The following is a 22,162-nucleotide window of genomic DNA, read 5'->3' on the forward strand; positions in this document are numbered from 1 at the left end:
TGATATGCAACAAGAAGGACTATATCAGACTCTTTTTTTCAAAAATAAGAGTGGGAACGTTATTACGTTTCAGAAGAGGCAAATGATAAGCCCAATCACATGCTGCATCGTTATCAGTTACATATCAGCATACTTCATCTGTTCAGGTATGACAGTACAAGTCTACATCCTCAAAAAAGCGACACCCTGCTTGTTCTCGTTCACGAAGACTCGGGGCCATTCCACTAGTGGGCAGCAGGACAGAACCGCCAACTTTGTTGAAAGGGATTAGTTTGACGTTTCCGTTTCCGGCTGGTCCATTGCCGAAACGTTTTCTGTACGCCGTGGAAAACTGGAAGTTATTGGAATTTTTTTTAGTAGTTTTCAATCCTATAATAGCGTTGGTCACTGAAGAAACACGTAGTCTTGGAAGAAGCGTTATATTCGGCCGCTAAACGATAGGAGAAGGCGGTTGGTAAGTGTCGGTACCTCTACACGTTACCATCTTGTGGAGTTGTATTAGCTAAAATAAGCTAAGATAGCTAGCACAGCTAACGCCTGCTTAGCAACATCGTTTTCGTCGCTGGCCGCTTACTTGGCAACGCTGCTAATCTGAGTCCCGCTTTTAAATGATAATTAGATAGGTTATGTAGCTAATTTAGTTAAAGTAACTAGGTAGCTACGTTCCTAGTTAGACGCTTTGCCTTTAAATTGCAAGTTCGAATGCTTTGCTTGGTCTAATTTAAGACGACATAGTTTATTATGAAGTTTAGCAACTATTCAGATAGCAGTTACCTGGCTGGCTAGCTAGGTAGATGGGTAGGTTAGGTTTGGTTGCTTGCTTATTTATCGTAGTTAAGTTGGGAAATCGGTTCTCTTGGCTGCTTGGGTATTGCTGCGAGAATTATTTTTATAACATGAAAATAACAAAAATAATAAGTTAGATGAGCATCTACATCGCTTTAGGATTTCAGCCGGATTCGCTTCAAGTCGTCGCACGACCGACCCAGCATAGCTAGCCTAGCTAGCGAGTTGTCTGTAAGCGCTGTTGAGCTTAATAGAGCTCTGCCCTCCATGTGGTGCAGATAGCGCTTCCCAGCAATGTCGCTTCCCAAACGGGAGGTCGAGGAGCTGCGGCCCTGGGTGGAGCGGACGGTGAAAAAGGTCCTCGGCTTCTCAGAGCCTACCGTGGTCACCGCGGCGCTGCACTGCGTGGGAAAGGGCCTGGACAAAAGAAAGACAACGGGTAGGAAATGTGAACGGGTATTATTAACGTGTGCATGTCTTCACATAAACCAGTGAACCGAAGGCTTTGGTCCCTGTTTACGGCTGGTTAAGTGACATCTCAAAAAGGTTGTGTGTATGTTTGCATAACATGCGCTGTGTGTGTACGTGCACGCATCTGCCTGTCTCAGATCAGCTCAGACCGTTCCTGGATGAGTCTGCGAGCAGCTTTGTGGAGAGGCTCTTTGAGGCTCTTGAGGAGAGCAGGAACTCCCGTGGTAATAAGGGAGCAGGGGAAAAGAACCGCAAGAGGGAACTAAAGGTCGGTCCTCGCCCAAATGTGCACCCAGCTAAACCTAGTACTAGTCCTCAGATTTAAAACCTCAGTCTGTTTGAGGCATTTTCAGGCCTCATGTTTATTCTGCCTCAGCCAGTCCTCCTCCTCTCTCAGGATGTGTTCGGCGATGAGCTGGAGATGCCCAAGGATGGGGATGTCGGTGAAATGGCTGCGAAGAAGAAGAGGGTGCCTCGCTTCGAAGAGGTTGAGGAGCCAGAGGTCCTCCCTGGACCACCAGCTGAGAGCCCGGGCATGCTCACCAAGATGCAGGTAACACACCTACGCACACATGATCACCGTGGTATCCCAGTGCTTTTTTTTCTTGGCGCTCTGCAACACCATCTAATAGAGTCACAGAACGTGTCTTGGCATCCATATGCTTCTCTGTAGCCCGTGTTCCTAGCTGACCAACTCTTTCTGACCTGTTCTAAGATACAACTGGTTCCCATAGTTTTTGTAAAACAATCCTGTTTGTGTGCAGATTAAGCAGATGATGGAGGCTGCTACACGGCAGATCGAGGAGAGGAAAAAACAGCTTAGTTTTGTCGCTCCGGTTCCTGTCCCTCAGGTGGGAGACACACACACGTGCACACATACAGCCTTATGAAGACTTGTGTGTATTCCAAGACCTGCACCTGGATTATTTCACTTCACTGAAAAGGTGTCGGCACTGGTAGTTCTGAAAATAATCTCATCAGTATGAATCCCCCAAAATCTAAACCATACCTCCAGTGCAGTTATGATCTTGGGCACACCATCTTTAAGGAAGTGTAAAAAGCTTTTATAAACACATTGCTGTTTTCAAAATGTGCCAGCACTTATCGTAATATACACACACACACACACACACACACATACACACACACATTTATTTTTCCTCTGGGAGGTATTGTTTACATTTTTGGTGGGCTTCATATGGATTACGATCCTCTCCCTGCCCCAGGTGTGAACCCTTTTGTTGGGACCCATGTAGGAATTGGTGGTGCTGAACTTCCTGCAGCACTTCTTCATTTTTGCGTTTGTTTCTGATATTCTTCAATTTATGCTCTTGTTATTCTTATGCTCTTCTTCAATATGCAGATATTTAGGCAGAAGTGTAGACATTTGGGTGTCCTGAATCTATAGAGATTCTCATATTATCCATACTAATGCAGAATATTCTGTTGTTTACCTTTCTGTTGAACAATTAATGTCCTTCACAAATTGCTGAAAACAACAACCCTACTAAAATATAATGGCTACAGCTTTGTGGCGCAACGCTACGTGTATTCATCCTTAACTGAATACGTCGTAACCTATGTGAAGATTTAGAAACTTAATGCAGAATAAAATTTCACAAGTGAGTTGCACTCAAAGCTGTAAGCTGTTGGCTAGTCTGAAGCTAGCTTGAATACCCACCTGCGTCTTACTGAAGCAATTGGCATTTCTATTCAGTTGGGTTGGGCTTAAATGTCTTGAAATGTAGCCTAAGTAGAACAAAGTACAATAAACAAATTTCTTCATTGTTCTATTTTGTACTTTAATAACATGCTTTTTTTGTAGCTGATTGTGACCAATTGTCTTGCAGCTCTACATAAAAATATGACTTTAATAACATGCTTTTTTTTGTAGCTGATTGTGACCAATTGTCTTTCAGCTCTACATAACCTCCTGCATAAGTCATATTTTTATGTTCACTGTTCACATTTCCCTGCATAATACACTGCAGCCTGTATCAACTACAGGGGAGAGGAGGGAGACAGCAGGTGGAACAGATTGTAACTCGCGATACTGTCTGTTTGGACACCTAGCCATATGCATCAAATGCAATTGCTGCATTTGGACAGCAATTTGAACCTTGATTATTATCTCAATAATCAAATTATCTGACCATTTATCTGGGTGTTGGAGTTGACTGTAACCCTAGATTTTGTCCCCTCCCCTTTTCTCTGCCATCCTCCAGCCCAGACTGCCGCTGGCTCCACCCCAGCCGGAGGCCCCTGCCTCGCGGCCCCTCCTCCCCATGCCAGGGGGTGCGTCTGGGATGGGGCCCCCCCGGCCCATCGCGCCATCACAGGCCGCCAGCTTTATGAACGACGCCATTGAGAAAGCCCGCAAGGCAGCCGAGCTCCAGGCCAAGATCCAGTCCACCCTGGCTATGAAGCCTGGCATCCTGGGCCCCGTGGGCAACACTGGCCCACACAACCTGGTAGCACTGGCCAATCTGCATGCCATGGGCATTGCTCCACCGTGAGTGCACAGCTCACACGCATAAAACATGCTCACATGGTATGCATGTTTGAATACAGTTGTATGTGACGGTATGGTCAAAGGTGTGTGTGTGTGTGTGTGTGTGTGTGTGTGTGTGTGTGTGTGTGTGTGTGTGTGTGTGTGTCTTGCAGTAAGGTAGAGGCCCGCGAGATCACAAAGCCAACGCCTCTCATCCTGGACGAGCTGGGAAGAACCGTAGATGCCAGCGGCAAGGAAGTGGAGCTCACACACCGCATGCCCACTTTAAAAGGTCTATACACACACACACACACACACACACACACAGATCCCTGAGTGTTTGACGAGCTCTAACCCCTGTACCCTCCCTCCTTGTGTGCGTATCCAGCTAACATCAGAGCGGTGAAGAGGGAGCAGTTTCGGCAGCAACTGAAAGAGAAGCCTAGCGAGGACCTGGAGTCCACCTCCTACTTCGACCCACGCATGTCCATGCCCCCGCCACAGAGGGCCAGGAAGGGCTTCAAATTCCACGAGAAAGGCCGCTTTGAAAAGATTGCCCAGCGCATACGCACCAAGGTACTCCAGCCTCCCAGCCATACACAGGATCCGGAATGTTCCTGATACACGATTCACACGGTGGTGGTGAACATTTCCTGTCAGATGTCACTTACAAATGCGGTTTTTGATGTGGTTTTTAAAAATATACTGAGATTTAAAAGGTACTAATGCACACCCAAATAATTTCACCACAAGTATTATAGTGATATTGAACCTCTTTTGAGCACTAAAATAATTTCAAATAAATTCAATAACTGAAATAATCACCAAAATCACTACTGTTCACCATATATTAACATGAAATTCAGCAGTATATTGTTTACCTTTTCAAAAGAAGCTATTAGTATAACAGACGTACTAGCATTATCTGTGGTATGATATAATTTATACTGCAGTATATTATTTAAAACATCAAAATGATCACAATACGGAAGTTTACTCTCTTTTCTCCTCCCTCCCTTGTGCTCTCATCTATCTATCTATCTATCTATCTATCTATCTATCTATCTATCTATCTATCTATCTATCTATCTATCTATCTATCTATCTATCTATCTATCTATCTATCTATCTATCTATCTATCTATCTATCTATCTAGGCTCAGCTAGAGAGGCTTCAGATGGAGATTGCTCAGGCTGCTAAGAAGACGGGCATCCAAGCCTCCACCAAGCTGGCTCTGATCGCCCCCAAGAAGGAGCTGGGTGAGGGCGAGGTGCCCCCCTTCGAGTGGTGGGACTCCTACATTCTCCTCACCGGCCTCGAGCTGTAAGGACCCCACAAGCCATCACTCCTTCACTCTACAGCAGCTGCAGACAGACAGACAGGCAGAACATTCACGCCCATGGTACACTAGAGCCTTCTGGCTCGTTCTACGACACTGAGATTCTCTCTCTCTCTCTCAGCTCTGATCAGACAGTGTTCGATGGTATGGAGTTCCATGGGGTCACTAATTTGGTGGAGCACCCAGCCCAGATGGCTCCCCCAGGTACTAACTGGTGTGGAAAAACCCCAATGTGATGGATCAAGAGGCCACTGCACTGCATGGTTCTGTTTCAACAGCAGTTTTATTTGTTTTGGTGCTCTCTCTCTCTCTCTCTCTCTCTTTCTCCCCCTCCCCCAGTGGACTTGGACAGGCCGGTGACGCTCGGCGTGTATCTGACCCAGAAGGAGAGGAAGAAGCTCAGGCGGCAGACTCGGCGGGAGGGGCAGAAGGAGGTGCAGGAGAAGGTGCGGCTGGGCCTCATGCCGCCACCTGAACCCAAAGGTAACGTCTGCGATCTCTCCCATGCAGCGAAGAACACAAGCCCACACGTGACCCGCAGCTGGGTCCAGTGGCCACCAGCCTTGGGCAGTAAGGTGTTTGTCTGCATCTAAATTGGTTAGAACTTGGCCACCTTTGACATAAAAGCCAACTAAACAACTTTTGTATCTCCAACTTGTGCTAATTCTCTTAACTTTCCCATGCTGTTTTTCGTATACATTAGCAGTATTGTTTGTTGAGTGAAAGAATTTCGAGAAAATGTGTAGATTTTGTGAATTTATTTAGAGTATTTAATATGAATATGAAGTGTTGACGTGCCTCTGTCATGCTAGCTACAGGTGAAATATGTTTGTGTGTGTGTTCGTGTGGGCGCAGTGCGCATCTCTAATCTGATGCGTGTGCTGGGCACGGAGGCTGTTCAGGATCCCACAAAGGTCGAGGCCCACGTCCGAGCACAGATGGCCAAAAGACAGAAGTGAGCACACACCACATGCACAAGTACAGCCTGTTTAGAACAGGGCTGTCACAACTCCACTGTGATGAGTCCTCGTGGTAAGTGTGTGTGTGTGTGTGTGTGTACAGGGCCCATGAGGAGGCGAATGCAGCCCGTAAGCTCACAGCGGAACAGAGGAAAGAGAAGAAGGTGAAGAAGTTAAGGGAGGATCTGAGTCAAGGGGTCCACATCGCTGTCTACAGGTAAAAAAAACGCACACACACTCACCCAAATCAAGACCATTATATGCGCTTAGGAATAAATAAACTTGGATTGCCACCATAATGCAGTATTTAATGTGATTGGTGTTTAATGCATTGATGCCGTATTGGCTCAAGCGGACATGGTAGTGGCTGTGCAGAATTTCCTTCGAGCCCTGCTGGCATGAGTACGTGTGCCGTGAACGCGTGTGCTAGCTCTCGTAGTCACGAGGGTTAAGAACGATCCACTGATTGGCACTTCCTCTCTGACGCGTCTCACACCTGTTCTCAGAATCCGAAACCTACACAACCCAGCCAAGAAGTTCAAGGTGGAAGCCAACGCGAGTCAGCTGTACCTCACCGGCACGGTCGTGCTGCACAAAGACGTCAACATCGTGGTGGTGGAGGGAGGTGAGCTAGAATTGATAAGTGGAATTAGTCCTGCATTTGAATAGCATGTTGGTAGTGAAGTCCACTGTGGCTAGACTTCCCTGCAGTTTTCACAGTAAAACTATGTTCACCTGCCATGGATCTGCCCCTCCAGGACCAAAGTCCCAAAAAAAGTTCAAGAAGCTGATGCTGCACAGGATCAAATGGGAGGAGCCCAGCTCCAAGAGAGAAGGTGAGACACGGGGAGGGGCTTCACAGTCACAACCGCTTTTATTAGTGCTTAATAAGCTTTTTAAAGCTTTTTTATTAATCGCTAACTTTTCTTGGCGGTTTCTGAAGAAGCACTAAATTTTGAAGAAATATATATATATTTTTTAAAGTAGTAAGTAGTAGTGATATAGAATGCGTATAGAATGTATTAGGGTAATGTGATTCCTTCATTTATATTCAGAATGGGGAGCTTTGGCACATTGGGAGCCTTTAGCATGTAACGCACTTGAGTGATGTTTCTAGTCCCTGATCTGGGCTCTGCGACTTCACCGGCACTGGTCTGGAGACTCTGCCCGAGTGTGTTGCCTCGTACTGGCAAGCTAGCGGGCATGCCCTCTAACCTTTGACCCTCTTCCCTCCTGTTTACCAGAGGCAGAAGGCTCAGATGATGAAGGATCAAAGAACAACAAGTGCACGCTGGTGTGGGAGGTAAGCGTCCAGGGCCCTGCTCACGCCCCACCTACACCCGGCCCCTAGGAGCATGTTGATGACTGTAGTAAAGCCTTTCCCAGCCAACCCATACCTTGTCAGTTAATTCTCCAAGATTCATTTATTGCTGTTGACAGGACTGTGAAGTAAATGTAATTCAAGCAGTGATTGGCTTTGTGATGGTTGAACTCTTCTATTTCTAAATAAGTGAACCAGCTGACATGCTTTAATCACTAATTCTGTATAAACGTGAATCAGAACTGAATGAGGCAATCGCTCCATTTAATTTTCCTCTCTTGTTTAAAGATAGTGTTTGTGTAATAAATTGCTGTAAGGCAAGGGTTGTCTGTCTTCCCTTTTTTTTTTTTTTTATAAATTGACTGCTTCTTTGTGTGGGTTTTGTCTCCACCCACCACCGCAGGGTACGGCGAAAGAGCGGAGTTTCGGTGAGGTGAAGTTTAAGCAGTGTCCCACAGAGAACATGGCACGTGAGCATTTCAAGAAGCACGGCACGGAGCACTATTGGGACCTTGCCCTCAGCCAGAGTGTCCTGGAGACCGCCGACGACTGAGGGCATGGTCACAGAGCCGTAGAGGTGGAGTTGACCTGACGGAGCACGAGGCCTCACAGTCCAGTCTGGACCACCCAGCCACTGACACAGTGATGGAGGACTTTGTGTGTGTGTGTGTGTGTGTGTGTGTGTGTGTGTGTGTGTGTGTGTGTGTGTGTGTGTGTGTGTGTGTGTGTGTGTGTGTGTGTGTGAGAGATGTATTCTGAGTGGGACAGGCAGTGAGTGAATGTTAAGTTGAAGATTGTTAGAGACCTACAGAGATGACTGGTGTGCCATACTGTGTAATAAAACCAGTCAAGCTTCAGGGAACTAGACTTGTGCTTTAGGTGGGCAGACATTGGCAGTTATGCGTGTTTGCATCCGTTTTACGGTTTCAGTGATTTTATACAGTGTGAAGCTGTAATGTTGCAACGTTGCCACCAGGTGTCAGTGATGCATAGCTTACCTGTGGCTTTCTGGCTGTGGTTCCTGAAGCTGAACTCCAACTGTAGCACCACTCTGCTCCAGGGTTACTTGGGATTGTCATGGGGATGTGCAAAGGTTTGTAAAAAGATCACAGCGCAGACCAGTGGTTTGTCTGTGATGTATGCGAAATGTCTGGGTTTTCATGGACAGAACAAGAAGTTTCCTTCATCTGTAAAAGGCCCAAAGCTGGGTCATGATTTTGTTGAGGTAATCTTTCTTAAGGAATACACACCCCTCTTCTTTTTTTTTTTTTTTTTTCTTTTTTTTTGTTCCATCTTTTTTATTAAGTGCTTTCTAAATGCTGGCTTCTTTAGATGTGTAGATAACCTGTTGCCAACTCCATACACAGATTAAAACTTTGGGAGAAAACCATTTTAAAGATGTGTTCTTGACTTGGTTAAAAAAAAAATTGCAGACACACAGACCTCATGCCAATCATGGGTGGATAGACTGCAAGACAGCAGAGAAATCGAGACTTAAATCCATTTAAAATATCTTAATAAAATCACATAATGATGTGATTAAGATGTTTGAGTGATTTGAAAACAGCTTAAAGTTAAAAATGTGCATTTCCTAACTAATTCCAGTACTTAAGAATCCCAGGAACAACCACTGTTAGTCCTATCTACAGGTTTTAGGGCAAATGGTAATGGGTTTAATCTAACTATCCATAATAAAAGTTTAAATATCTACAGATGAGTTTTGACTAGTAAGTTACAATTTTTTTTCTTGATATTCAGAATTTAACTTAAAGAAAAATGTAACTCTTTATATCAGAAATTACATTTTAACAGGTAAGAATTTTTCACAATTAGTTTTCTGTTAGTAAAAATATAATTACATGTAACATACCTATGTATGTGTGTGTATGATTATATATATATATATATATATAGAGAGAGAGAGCCATAACTACATATAGGCATTAATAACATCCATTTCTTTATAAAAAATGTAAATGTAAACAAATGGAAATTATATTTTGAAATCAAGAATTAAATATTTACTAGTAATTTTTTTTTTTTTTTTTTTGCATGTAAGAATAAATTTTTTACAAGTACTAATTAAATTAATACATGACCTAACATTAATGAGCTTAATTTGTATGTGGATACAAAGGTGGAGATTCTTAAAGAAACAACACCTGGTATTGTCTAATGATCAAAAGTGCTCCTTTCTCTACAGTGAAATGCACACAAGATTAGGCCATACCGTTATTACTGGCCTATTGTTAAATGCTGGTAGAGATTATGAGGAGAGTCAGACTAATTAACAAAAACTTCCAGCAAGGCTGTAATGGAGGCTTGCTTGATGTTGGTGTTATTGATTCTCATTGCTCTTCTCTGTCATAGTGAGAATCATTTAAGCATGGGATCATTCACAGAATTGTTTGAGAGTCTGCATTAAAGTCTTCTGTAACTGCTGATGTGTCAACTGCTTCACACACCATGTACGCCTACTATATAAATTGATCTTAATTTGGATATTTCTGTAATTAAGTTTTGTACATTTGCATTTGTTCAGTGTGTTATTTGTAGTGGCTATTTTATATGTATATTATATATTTCATAACAATTAACATTTCATATATAAGTGCTAGCAGAAAACAGTTTTTGGGAGCAACGCTAGTTTAATTACAGGCTATACACCCAAAATAACAAAAATGGCTTGTTTTGTACTCACTGCCTAGTAAAGACCTGTATTTTACTTCAAAATAGCATATTTCATAAAGTTTCAAGTATCCTGACTATACAGTATCAATAAAATTCTAGCACAAAACTGTGTTTTCCAGCCACGGTAGTTTGAGGTTGTCACTGCGTTAGAAATTCTGAAATGAAGAGTCAGGAGCCATATTGGTCCTCGGAGTCTTGGTGTTTATGTGGGGGCGTAGAGACACTATGGATCAGTTATTTTCTTTATTTACAAAAACACAGAAGTGAGATCAAACCTAAGAAATGGGACAGCGGGAGGAAACGAAGGAGGGGGATAGACGGATTACCTCCCGACCTTGATACCTGCCTAACAGGTGGTCACCACAGACATTCAGAAAAGTACAGAAATGCATATATAAAACGATCAAAAATAATCACAAATCAGGTTAATGTTGATTTCTTTAAGTGACGTGTCCATCCTCGGTGTAGTGAGAGGATGACTGCAAGACAACTTTGCTACAGATGGTAAAATCAAGCTCTTCACGAACCAAGACTCAAAAATATAAGATACCATAAAGGTATAGGATACTGACTCATTTGAATACATTTTAACTAGTAAAAATGAAAATTTTAAGAATTCAGTGTAGGAATAAAATTTTTACATATACAAATGTAATTATTACTTGTAGAAATTGAATTTTCATGTAAAATGTAATTCTTGATATCAAAAAAATCTTGCTAGTAAAAATAAAATTCTTACATGTAAAAATTGAATTTATCCTAGTAAAAATGTAAGCCGCTTTAGTTTTTAATTCCCATTTTTCTTGATGTCAGAATAACTACCAACTAGCTGGATAGCAACTAAGTTAACCACTATGTGATACCTCTACCTCTGACACAGCCACAGGGCGACCACAAGAGGGCGTCGGCGTTCAGCTTTGCCTGTTTATTTAATAACTGACGGACATTGTCATACAGTTTCGGTTGTTCAGAATGACTTTGTTATATTCGTACATTGCACTACCGTTTCACTCGGAGGCTCAGGCAGTAAAGTATTTTTATTTTTATAATCAGGCATTTCTTCCGGCCAGCCTGGGCCTTCGTGTAGGGTCCTAAGTCAACGTGGTGCGCTCCGTTTCCATGAGATCGAAGTTGTTTTGATCGATGCTTGTTTTGCGTCCTTGTCGTGGTGGGGATTCAATACCATGATGCCTGGAGAGAACCAGTCTAAAGCCGGAGAGGTTGCCTCCGAAGCAACGTCTGGCACCTGTCAAAACTGCACTATTTTAAATCGGGTAAGTTTTCAGTGTAGAAGCTTTGAAACTAAAGTAGTTAGCTAGCGAGCTAGTTTGCTAGCTGTGTGGCGTGTGTCGTTCAAATGTGTGTACGCAAGCACAAGTTAGTTACATCTGAATTACGGTGTGTGGTTCTGTCGTTTTTAATGAAAAGGGCAGTGTTAGTCAACTGTTGTGACGGTTTCATATAAATCTGGAATTGATGCGTACCAAGAAACCCCAAATCCTTTACCGTTGCGCCACTTTAGTTGATAAACTGACAGTTGACAAACGTGTGTTCAGGGTACGTTGTGCAGGCATGAGGTAAGTTAGATGACATTAAGGTATATATTTTGCACGTCAAACTTTATACATGCCTTTCTTAATTGCACCTTTGCTAGCTTTTGGATGGCACCGCGCACTGCTAAGGTTTCCACGACATTCATAAGGGTTTATGAGCGACTAGAAGAGAGCTGATCTGGCGTATTGTATGATTGTGGCACAAACATTATTAGAAATCACATCCTCATTCTTAGGGTTGAAGTTTCACCCAACGTAGTTTTGTTGTCGACTCTGTCGGTATGGTTCTCGTCAGTCTAACTAAACCGGACGTGAATTCAGTGTATTTCTGGAGCAATAACTGATAGGTTATCAGTGCATAGACCATTATGAATAATTAATTATTACACATTATAGTTGTTGATTCCTGTCATTATTTATGAATCCTATAAGCATTTATTCATATTCCAGAGCCTGGATGAGTACATGTCTGCTTTGTTGGCACTGAAACAGAAGATCATTGACACTGAGTAAGTACGCGGTTTGAAACAGTGCTTTATACAGAGTACATCCAGAGATTTATAAAGTGCTTCGCACAGAGTCCGTAGGGGATTGATGCAGTACTTTACATAAGTCACTGCTTGTATCTCAAGCTGCAGTGTATCTCAAGATGCAGTGCTTTACGTAAACCACTGTTTGTATGCTTCTCAAGCTGAACTGTGTTTTGTGTGAGTATGGAGTTTAGACTATACCTGCTTCATTTGATTGTCTGGGTCCATGTAACCATGTTGTAACCATGAATTTATATATATTTTTTCTAGCCATCTCTTGAGTGAGTACAAAGAGAAATGTGATGATATCCTTCAAACACAATAAACATTTCTATTTGCTTTTGCTAGGTATTTAGACTACTGGATTAAATATTTTAAACTTTAAGTCTTTTAAGCAACCTTTGCCCATTGGGCATGTAACAAAACACTCAGAACAGTAAAAGATCAATTTTACAATATGGTATTTCCATGATGCATTATTGTACATACAGAAGCTAATTCTGTTATTTGAAGGGAAGGAAATGTTTTCTTTCCAATGCAAGTGCTTATTCACTTGTAAAGTAAATGTTCAGCTAAGTATGAATAACAGGTCTGTAGAATATGAGATTAAAGATTTATGATTAAAGAAAGATGCAGATTTCTGGTAAAATTGGAAAATATTTGTATTTCTCTTGATGCTGTCAGTTTTCCTTGACAAAGTTATTACAGCTTCAGAAATCCCAAAGGTAAGACTTTATTTTCTTGTCATTCATGCTCACAAACGTTTAAATCCACTGTTTTAATGTCCTTTTGAACTATCTTTACAAGTAATGCTTCAATAACACATTATTAATAACATAATAGTACACTAATAATGCAAAAACATGTTTACTTTTATAACAATAACATCAGCAGTAATAATAATAAAAGGAGTATCATTTTCAGCAGGGGGTTAATTAGTCACCAAACAGTCTAGTTTTGAACAACATTTATATAGTTTCAGCATTACAATGAAATCATTCTTCTTAAAATAAAAAAGAATGACAGAAAAACTTGGCTTGTCACCCTATTGTTAGTGTCATCATTTGTCACTGGTGTGAGGGATTTTTTTCTTCTTCTTACAGAGAGAGCAGTAAGTTGCACAAACAGTTGGATGAGGTGCTGGAGAAACTCGGCCCTTTAGAAAAACAGACTGCGGACTATGAGACCGTAAAGGCTGAACTGGCAGAAATGAAGGTTATTTACAACACTGCTGCCATTTTTAAGTACACAGCATACACTTTCATCAACCAATAAAACAGGCTGCTGGTCTGTGTGTTTTACTGCACGTTCAGTGAGTTTGTTCCTTTCTGATTTCCTGTCAGACTGCTGTGAAATCTTATCATCAGAAGTCAGAGGAGGTGGACAGCCTGAGGGCAGAGAACGCAAAAGCACTCGTTTTGTAAGGCCTCTTTTTTTTCCATTTACCTTTACATTTACGGCATTTAGCAGACGCTCTTATCCAGAGTGACGTACAAAAGTGCTTTGTCATTTACTCATAGAATATATCCAAGTACAGTATAGTAGGTTAGAATTAAACATACCAATGAACTAGAATACTGTAAAATACAGGAATGAATGCTGATGCCTAGAAGTGCAAAATACATAAGGTCTATCTTAAACAATGATAAGTGCTATAAACAGTAAGTGCTAGAGTTTGTTAAAAAGCATAAATAATGCCATACAATAAGTACTAAATTAGTCAGTCAATAAGGGAGCAGTGTCAGTTGTCCTCATTGTCACTTATTCACTTTCATTGGCTGTTTGCTTTGCTCACTGTGTTTACATTGTGGTTCCCAGGAAGCAGAAGCTTGAAGACAATCTCAAGAAAGCAGAAGGTAAGGAACATACAGGACCTGCTGTCCGTTCCTGCGCTGTTAACGTACAACCGGGACTGGAGAGAAACATTACTCAAATGACTCTCTAGGCACTCTGTCATTCTTTAGAAGGAAAGACCTGGCAAACTTCATTTCGCACTTGAAGTTCAATCAGTTGCTTTCCAGGCCATAAGGAAATTGTAATGCACTCAGAGTTATTTGTAAATGTAAGCTGTTTTGGATTTCGCCTGGAAATTGTTGGTATTATTACTACTTAAACTTGTTCTGTTTCCTCACACAGACACAGCAGAGTCGCAAAGTCTGGAAAGCATGAAGCTGAGATCTGAGAAGAAAAGCTTGGAGGAAGACCTGCAGAAGACTCGAGTCAGAATCCTCATTGTGTCTTTATGAATACCTTTGTTGTCTATTTTAAACCCTGGAATTGATCCCTTTATTGATTCCTTACATCTGGTTTTGGCTCATTTCTTCTTGAAAAGGATTCCCTCAGGACATGCCAGCAGGCTGCCGAGGAAGTGGAGAGTCTGAGGCTGCAGAATGCCAAGACTCTGATTCTGTGAGTATCCGCAGAAAGGTCAGACCGCACTAGCACCTCTCTGAGTATAACATGAACATGCTATCTTTTAAGTGTTCATTCTAACCTGTCTTTTATTTAATGATATTTCTTCTTTTTTTTTTTCCAGAAAATGTAATCTTGAAAATCAGCTCCTGGCACATGAAGGTCTGTTTTAATTTGGATTGTTTTCCCTCATAGCAGTGCTTTCCCGTCTGTGGTTCTCTATAAAAAAACATCAGCCTTGTGTTTGACCACCGGTGGGATGTTTTTAAAGTAATTTTATGTTGTGACTGTATGAGGCACGGAAGACCAGCAAGGTCTGATCAGCTGAATTTGTCCATGTGTCGTTTCATTTTTTGTTGTACACAGACAGAAACCTCCAGCAAAATGATGAAATCAGAGACCTGAAATGTGACAACAGTAGACTTGCAGAAGCCCTCCTGAAAACCCAGGTGCCAATTTCTTCCTTTATCTAAAGAAAACACCACAAGAGACCTTTCAAAGGGAAGTTGTAACTACCCCTTCTGTACATCTACTATATTTAACTCTGTTGTTTTTGATAATCATTTAATTTTTTAACTCTTTAGGAAAAACTTCAAAAATTAGAAAAAGAATTCAACAAAGGTAACAGTCATATCTTGATATAACAGTCATACATTAATACGTATGAAGGCTTTTGCACTGACTATATATTTTAAACTGTTTTTTTTTTCTTTTTTGCAATAGAGAAAACCAATATTTCTATACAAACTGAAAGGGAACCAGAAGTTGACAAAGGTATTTCTTGATGAAAGCTGTTTTATAAAAACCTTTCCATGCATATGACCAATACCTTTTTTCAAACACAGTGCGATTTTTATTTATTTTTTTCTTCAGATGCCTATAAAAAATATCATTTTCTTGTATTTTATTCTTTTTATTGTTCCCATTCTCTTTAGCTAAAGTCAGAATGCTCTTACAGCAGCTGTGGCAGTGTGTTGAGTTGTCTCAGACCACAGAAAAGTTGGACTTAACTGGTAATGTTTTTATATTGAATTTATCCTTATTAACTGAAAACTCCAGTGGTAAGGAAATGGGCCAGGAATGAACTGGAATTCTTCTGTTTCAGACCTCCCAGACAGTCAACACTTGACCAGCCCCCCAAAACACAGATTTCAAAGAGCTCCATTTCAAATACTGTCTGGCAGTCTTATCAGAAAGCGGATGCCACAATCAGCTGGCTCGAGCCCACCTGAAGGAACACACTCTCAAACCCCAGGTTCCTCTACTTCCAAGCTGGAAGAGTCTCCAGGGAAGAGTAAGTTCCACTCTTTATTCCAAGAACAGAACAGTCCAAGGAGAGAACACGGGAACAGAAAAACAGGCTGCAAGAAGAAACGGAGTCTGGAATCAGAAGAGCCAAATGAGAGCAGTACACTGATGCACAAAACCACCGAGGTGTCAACCGAAGGTGGTGGTGGTGATCAGACAGGCAGAGACGGCTGGGGAAACAGTACAGATTTGTGGGAGATTCTGGATAGCTTCAGGCCTTTGCCTTCTGCTCTGTCCCCCATGTCTTGTCTTTCTAACGAGCAGGTAAGTATTTGTTTACTCTGAACTGTGCCATCAGGTTTCAAATTTTCTGTAGAATTCAGTGCAGTAATGTGCTAAATGCCACATTTCATGTGCAACTGTGTTTCAGACCTCTGTATTGAATTATAATAAGTGAGCTTTAAAGTGTTTATGTGCTGTTTAATATGATGAAACTGAATGAAGTTGGAATTGTTGATTTGAGAAATTTGTTTACATATGTGCAACTTGTTTCAGGTTGAGAGAGATGTTATTCCATCACTGTTGGAACCAAAGGAAGGCTCACTATCGAGCAATAAAGATTGTGAAAAATCAACAGACTCCACAGAATCCAAGCCTCTACATAGTCCTGTAGCAGTTCAATCTTCCTTCTCCGATTCACCACTAAAAACAGGCCATTTGTGCTCAGAAATACCACTAGTTCCCCTTTATACTGATAAAGTAGTCCTTGAAAACTTTTCATCAGAGTGTCAAGACATGGAAGTGGAAGAATTGTGTAAGGGGAAAGAAAAGTTTCAAAACAGTGCCATTGGAGCAGAGAGTTTACAGAATGGATGTGAAAAGGACTATGTCCAAATAAAACCAGCCTGGATTATCACAAAAGAATCACATCTGAGCTCCATGGAAGATCATATGAATCCAGTGAAGTCCCAGTCTAATGCTAGCAGTGAAATACCTAGCACACTTTGCAGTGAAGTAATCAGCAAAGGTTTAGATTCTGGACAACAACTTATGAACACTGACCACAAGTGCCCGGATACTGATGATGGGCTGGAGAACCAGAGAAGCTTGACTCCAGAGGAAATCCGGAGCAGTTGTACTCCAGAACAAATCCAAAGTTTGACTCCAGATGACACAACTTTAAGAAGAGATTCAAAGATTCATGATTCCTCTTGTACCAAGGTTGATGGTGTTTCTTATTTAGAGTCTTCAAAAGATGAAGAATCGTCAGCTGTGAAGGAGTTGTTTTGTCTTGACCAAAAAGTCAGAGGAGTTTGCTCGAGACCTAGCTCACCTAATTCTTCACATCATTTAAACAGTGTTGGCACACATGATCCAGAATCAGTTGAAGAGCAAATATCTGTAAGCCAAGCTCAGAGAACAAGCCCTAAAACAGAAGCAGAAGGCGCTGTAGAAGACTCCAGCGCTACACGTAACCCTGAGGATGAGAGAAAAAATGTCATTGTGGAAGGCAAAATCATTACAGAGAATATATGCCAGCCAGCAATTCCTGAAGAAAACACAGCAGAAGACGGTCAGCAAGTGAGTGATGCACATCACCATTATCAAGAAGAACAGGAAGTACATGGAGCTCTTGGTTCCAACGTTGAAAACGTGGGTGGACATCTCGTCAATGGCCTGAAAGAGCACCTCACCAAAGCAGAAGACCAAATCACCGTTAACCCTCAGGAGGCTCATCCACCACGTTCAGTAGCCGAAGTGAAATCGCTGATGCTTCCGGGTTTGGATAAAGGTGAGAATCTATCCCCTCTTACAGCTTCCAGAGATGCACTTAGCTCAACGCCATCTCCGGAATCGATAAGAAGAGTTCGTACAGAGATGGGCCCGCCACTACCTCCAGCAGTTATGCCACTGACTGCAACACCACCAAAGTTTGTGAAGCATCAAAATCCACTTCGGCTCAATGTGCAGTTGCCCTCCTGGTTACCAGCTGAGGGACCTTGTTCTCCCGTGCAGCAGCCAACAGAATCTTCCTCTAATTCAAGTTTTGAAGATGAAACAAAGATGTCTCCTTGCCTGAACACGCCTTCCCCGTCTAGCCTTGGCGTTCCTACTTTTCCTTTGCAGTTTGGCTCGGAAACTCCAAAGCACGCTGTGCCAGTCCCAGGACGGCTGCCCTCGTCAGCTTTAAGCTCCTCCTCTCCCACTGTGTCACAGGAGAGCTCCATGCAATTGCTGGACACCATGTATCCAGAGCTCTCTGCCCAGGCGCGGACCCTCACCATACTACGGTGGAACGTTGGACTTAACAGGGCCACCGGCGAGACCGGGGCCTCCCCCCAAACTGTCAGCCAGATCTCTGGAAACAAAACCATCAACTCTTCATCCACAGCCTTCACCAAGACAGAGCAAAAAGGAAAAAGGATGGGTGTGAACGTGTTGCTGCCCAAGAGCGCCAAGAGACTTCGGCTCGATGCCTGCTCGCCAGGGCCCGCTAAAGTCACCTCTCCTTTACAACAGTTTACTGATGCACAACCGAGCAGCGGCACAGATCCGACTGAATCCCGGCCAGCGAACAGCCTGTGGAGCAACAATCAGGAGCCTAGAACGGAATGCAACGCTGAGGTCAAAGGAACTGAGAAACCGTCACAAATCTCTGATGCAATAGAAAAAATTCAGACGTCGTGTTTTGATATATTGCCTGTAATCAAGAGTCATGTGTTTCTTGGAAGAATATCTAAAATCCCTGTCCTAAGAGATGAAGAAAAGTCTGTTCTTGCTGATTTCTGTTCAGACCAGGTAATTCACTTTAAGCATATGTTCTATGACTATTAATCTTTGTGTGTGTGTGTGTGTGTGTGTGTGTGTGTGTGTGTGTGTGTGTGTGTGTGTGTGTGTGTGTGTGTGTGTGTGTTGGAGACCAGTTTTCCAGATATAGACTAATCCTAACCTTGGACACAATAGAGAACCCATACAATCACTGCAATTTAATACTTTCTTAATCTGGGCCTAAAAATCCTTTTGGTCCTTTTTTTTTTTTTAAGACATTGATTAGTAGCCCTTCATTCAAAATTCAAGATTCTGAGTAGTTTTGTCAGATTTTAATCAGTGTACTTACCCATACAGGGTTGTATAATCTTTAGATTGAACAGATAAAATGATGTGCCATTGAAAATTCACTTTATTCCAGGGCCAGGCTTAAGAACTGGTTGGAGTCCCCGACGCAGCTGTCATTCATTAGTACCTTTGCAGGTGCTGTCTTCAGTGTATTTCATGCACAATTAAAGTAGTAGTCCTGATGATTCTGCTTCATTTCCATTAGTCATCAGCAGAAGAGTTAATGCTGGCCATTTTGTCTAAAATGAAGCTGGAGAGAGCTGCTGCTAAAGCGGACCACCTGCACGCCCTCTGCAGGGTCTACGTAGGCTTGTGTCGCCACCGAGGTGACCATCAAAAGGTCCATGCCCTTGCCTACCACCTTCTGAAAGAAGGTGGGTCCGTGCTGACGTACTCGTTTTGCTAAAAAAAATATCTGCAAAACGTATCCGCGTAGCCGAAATCTGGCCAAAAAGAAAGCGGAGCGGTCCCCTCGCATCTGCTGCGCGTAACGTTAACAGCCTTCTTGGCCAACCTTTCCTCGACTAGATTGTTTCCACGTGGTGGAAGTAATGCTGCGTTGTACTGGCATCACACAGACTTCCCCGAAGCCGCGAAGATGATTTTGTTTTTGGTGACAACGTGGCCAACCGTCATGTCCCACGAGGGCCCTCTGTGCAAAGCCATCAACACAGTGAGCAAGATGAAAGCAGAGGGGGAGGTTTTGGACTACCTTACTGTGTATCTTCACTGGGACAGGGTAAGCAGCTGCCTTACTGACCTCCTCTGGTTCTTTGGCCTTTGGTGACTGTGGTGTGGCTGAACATCCTCATCAACTCGTTCCAGTTCTTGAATCCACTGCAAAGTGAAGCGGCCAGTTGCAAAACACAAATCGATCATACCTGCCTCATGTCTTTGAGATGGGCTTTGAGAGTTCAGAGATTTTAAAAATGATTAATTATCAGTTGATTAAAATTTGTTTTAGATTCCCTATTCCCTAATGAGCCAATAGTTTTCAGTTCAGTGATCTACAAAGCAAGCAACTGCAGCTTCTCTTCACTTCGAGATGTTTTTCTTTTAGAACTTTTACAGTTCATATATCACTAACACCTCTATATAGTCAAGCAACTAACACAGTAAATACTTTGTTCTAAAATTGAAGACTACCTTCTGCTGCTGAGCTAATGTTCTGTATAACTGCACTCTAATTCATCTTCTTCGCCGGCACTAATGTGCATCTGTTCATCATCTGCACTGCACTTTTATTACTGTTTATTCTGCATTGGTCATCCTACATTTTTGGGTACTTATTATTGTAGAACAATACTGTATCACAAACTGAACTAGCAACTTTGGGTGCAAATGGGCTTGGTAAATTAGCAAAATGACAATGAAGTTAAGATTTCTTCAACCAAGTTTCTAACCAGTGTCACATTTTCTGGCAGACACCATCAGGTGACCTCAACAAAATGGTCACTAGCACACTAAAAGCACTTCTAGAGGACGGTGATCTGACATTCCAGAAGCATGATCGCTATGGTGATGACCTCTGCCCCAGAGCCTGGGAATACATTTTTACAGTGGATCTTCTGTGTGCACATCTAGGATGGAAGTGGACTCTTGAAAATATTATTGGGTACACTGCATGAGCTACACTACACAGCCTTTCAGTTATCAGCCAATGACACCCCCCCCCCCCCTTCAATCATATATATAATTTTTATTATATATATATATATATATATATATATATATATATATATATATATATATATATATATATATATATATATATATATATATAAAATAAAAATCTTTCTGCAGGAAAGAGCTTTGGCCAGTCATGAATGCATGGGTGACACAGCCAAGACATCAGCAAACACCAGTGCGAGATGTTTGTGTAGCAGCTGTTCTGAGACTAATTGGTAGGTTTCTTACTTATTAAATCTTTGTTACATGTTCAGTGTATGTGTTTGTTTTTCTTGCCCTCCTGTATGCTATTGGGACACTCACATACTCTCTCTCTCACTCTCTCTCTCACTCTCTCTCTCTCTCTCTATCTCTCTCTCTCTCTCTCTCTCTCTCTCTCCTCTCTCTCTCTCTCTCTCTCAGGGCGACTCGGTCAACTGGGCATTAAGGAGAAGCTATGCGAATTTCTTCAAAACGTCTCAAAACCCATAAACCTCTTCGCTAAACACGGAATAGCGGAAGGTATTGTGAACTAAATTCCACCAAAAAAAAAAGGAGAAAAATGTAAGGGTTTAAGGAAACTGCAGCCTGCGTGGAAATCCTAAAATTGGCGTTAAAGCCCCGTCCCTCCCTGTGTGTAGGTGTGCCCTGGGAGGTGCAGCTGTCCGCGGTCTACGCCATCTACGACCTGGCCCCCATCAGCCCCAAAGATGCCCTGGACTCCCTGGCGTCGTGGCGGGGGGACACCACGCGGCCCGTCCCCCCGGCCGTCACCAGCTGCATCACCCAGATCGGCTCCCTCTGCCGTCAGATCAAACTATAAAGTGTTCAGGGAACTACATATTTGGTTTTATATCTCGGTGGGGAAAAGTCACTGGTTGATATCCCCGTGTGTTCATGGCATTTTGCCTTCGAGTCAGGTGATCTGTACTCTGCTATATCAAAGAGTGGCCTGATGATTGGCACGAGGAGGGATGGTTGTTTATTTGTAAATTATTTGTATATTTTGTATTTGTAAAGCTGTTTTTTAAGGTCCTGAAAAAATAAAGTTAAGCAAGGCAGGCATTGGTTAGAGCAGCAATCTTACGGCAGTCGTTGGTCACGTTACAAAAAGAAAAAATTGGGGCGCTGGCCTTGGTCATTCCATAGGACGGGCCATCTACTCACTGACTTGCTGGACAAGTCAAACTGGAGATTTGCGAATGATACCCAAATGTTTAACCCTTTAATAAATTGGAACCCATCGTGTCCCTTCAGATTTTCTGAATTCAGATTGAAAAGGGTTCACCTTGACGATTTATTACATTCAAAGGGGGTTAGAAATATTCTCTAAACAAAGGTAGAGTTATGTAAGATGTAGGTATGCTTTTTTGCAGACCGTTACTTAAAAAGAAAAAAGAAAAAAAAAGCTGAGCTTTATTGGCGTGCAAATCAAAATGAGGTACGTGCAGGATACCTGCGTGTTGTTGCGAATAACTGAAATGCAAACAAAAAGAAATTTTTTTTTTTTCTCCAAAAAACGGCTTTGCTATTAAAAACACTCTTAGATAATCGCAAGGGTAGGAGCGTGCGAGG

The 22,162-nt window shown here is 42.2% G+C and overlaps 2 protein-coding genes across 4 annotated transcripts; both read left to right on the plus strand.

The window, feature by feature from the left end:
* Nucleotides 1–297: 297 nt before the first annotated feature.
* On the plus strand, nt 298–8,765 carry prpf3 (PRP3 pre-mRNA processing factor 3 homolog (yeast)). Of its 2 annotated transcripts, XM_027011753.2 has the most exons (17): nt 298–454; nt 1,065–1,225; nt 1,395–1,525; nt 1,655–1,810; nt 2,022–2,108; nt 3,483–3,769; nt 3,922–4,040; nt 4,137–4,324; nt 4,906–5,072; nt 5,210–5,292; nt 5,428–5,571; nt 5,944–6,043; nt 6,151–6,264; nt 6,554–6,672; nt 6,806–6,883; nt 7,292–7,350; nt 7,772–8,765. In XM_027011753.2, exons 2-17 carry the CDS (start codon nt 1,081–1,083, stop codon nt 7,919–7,921), a joined length of 2,127 nt encoding a protein of 708 aa, XP_026867554.1. In that variant the 5' UTR covers nt 298–454; nt 1,065–1,080; the 3' UTR covers nt 7,922–8,765. The 2 variants fall into 2 exon arrangements, with proteins under 2 accessions (XP_026867554.1, XP_035387020.1); XM_035531127.1 differs by lacking the exon at nt 298–454 and having other exon boundaries at nt 1,158–1,225; nt 1,400–1,525.
* A 2,388-nt stretch (nt 8,766–11,153) lies between these two features.
* Nucleotides 11,154–21,648, plus strand: ice1 (KIAA0947-like (H. sapiens)). Of its 2 annotated transcripts, XM_035531168.1 has the most exons (22): nt 11,154–11,333; nt 12,063–12,121; nt 12,413–12,447; nt 12,849–12,867; nt 13,246–13,357; nt 13,486–13,562; nt 13,961–13,998; nt 14,279–14,361; nt 14,475–14,551; nt 14,679–14,716; nt 14,921–15,003; nt 15,139–15,175; nt 15,278–15,328; nt 15,490–15,567; nt 15,660–16,126; nt 16,358–18,601; nt 19,125–19,293; nt 19,498–19,658; nt 20,344–20,534; nt 20,723–20,823; nt 21,011–21,109; nt 21,229–21,648. In XM_035531168.1, the coding sequence occupies exons 1-22, from the start codon at nt 11,244–11,246 to the stop codon at nt 21,408–21,410; spliced, it is 4,491 nt and encodes a 1,496-aa protein (XP_035387061.1). In that variant the 5' UTR covers nt 11,154–11,243; the 3' UTR covers nt 21,411–21,648. The 2 variants fall into 2 exon arrangements, with proteins under 2 accessions (XP_035387061.1, XP_035387062.1); XM_035531169.1 differs by lacking the exon at nt 11,154–11,333 and having other exon boundaries at nt 12,089–12,121; nt 12,413–12,423; nt 12,827–12,867.
* Nucleotides 21,649–22,162: the final 514 nt, after the last annotated feature.

The sequence above is a fragment of the Electrophorus electricus genome, chromosome 10 (genome assembly GCF_013358815.1).
Source record: "Electrophorus electricus isolate fEleEle1 chromosome 10, fEleEle1.pri, whole genome shotgun sequence".
Lineage (NCBI taxonomy): Eukaryota > Metazoa > Chordata > Actinopteri > Gymnotiformes > Gymnotidae > Electrophorus > Electrophorus electricus.

Coding starts and splice junctions, on each gene's coding strand:
- prpf3 (XM_027011753.2), top strand. CDS start 1,081: ATGTCGCTTCCCAAACGGGAGGTCGAGGAGCTGCGGCCCTGGGTGGAG. Junction 1,526..1,654: donor ACCGCAAGAGGGAACTAAAG/GTCGGTCCTCGC, acceptor CTCCTCTCTCAG/GATGTGTTCGGCGATGAGCT. Junction 6,673..6,805: donor CATCGTGGTGGTGGAGGGAG/GTGAGCTAGAAT, acceptor CTGCCCCTCCAG/GACCAAAGTCCCAAAAAAAG.
- ice1 (XM_035531168.1), top strand. CDS start 11,244: ATGATGCCTGGAGAGAACCAGTCTAAAGCCGGAGAGGTTGCCTCCGAA. Junction 12,122..12,412: donor CAGAAGATCATTGACACTGA/GTAAGTACGCGG, acceptor TATTTTTTCTAG/CCATCTCTTGAGTGAGTACA. Junction 13,563..13,960: donor AACGCAAAAGCACTCGTTTT/GTAAGGCCTCTT, acceptor TGTGGTTCCCAG/GAAGCAGAAGCTTGAAGACA.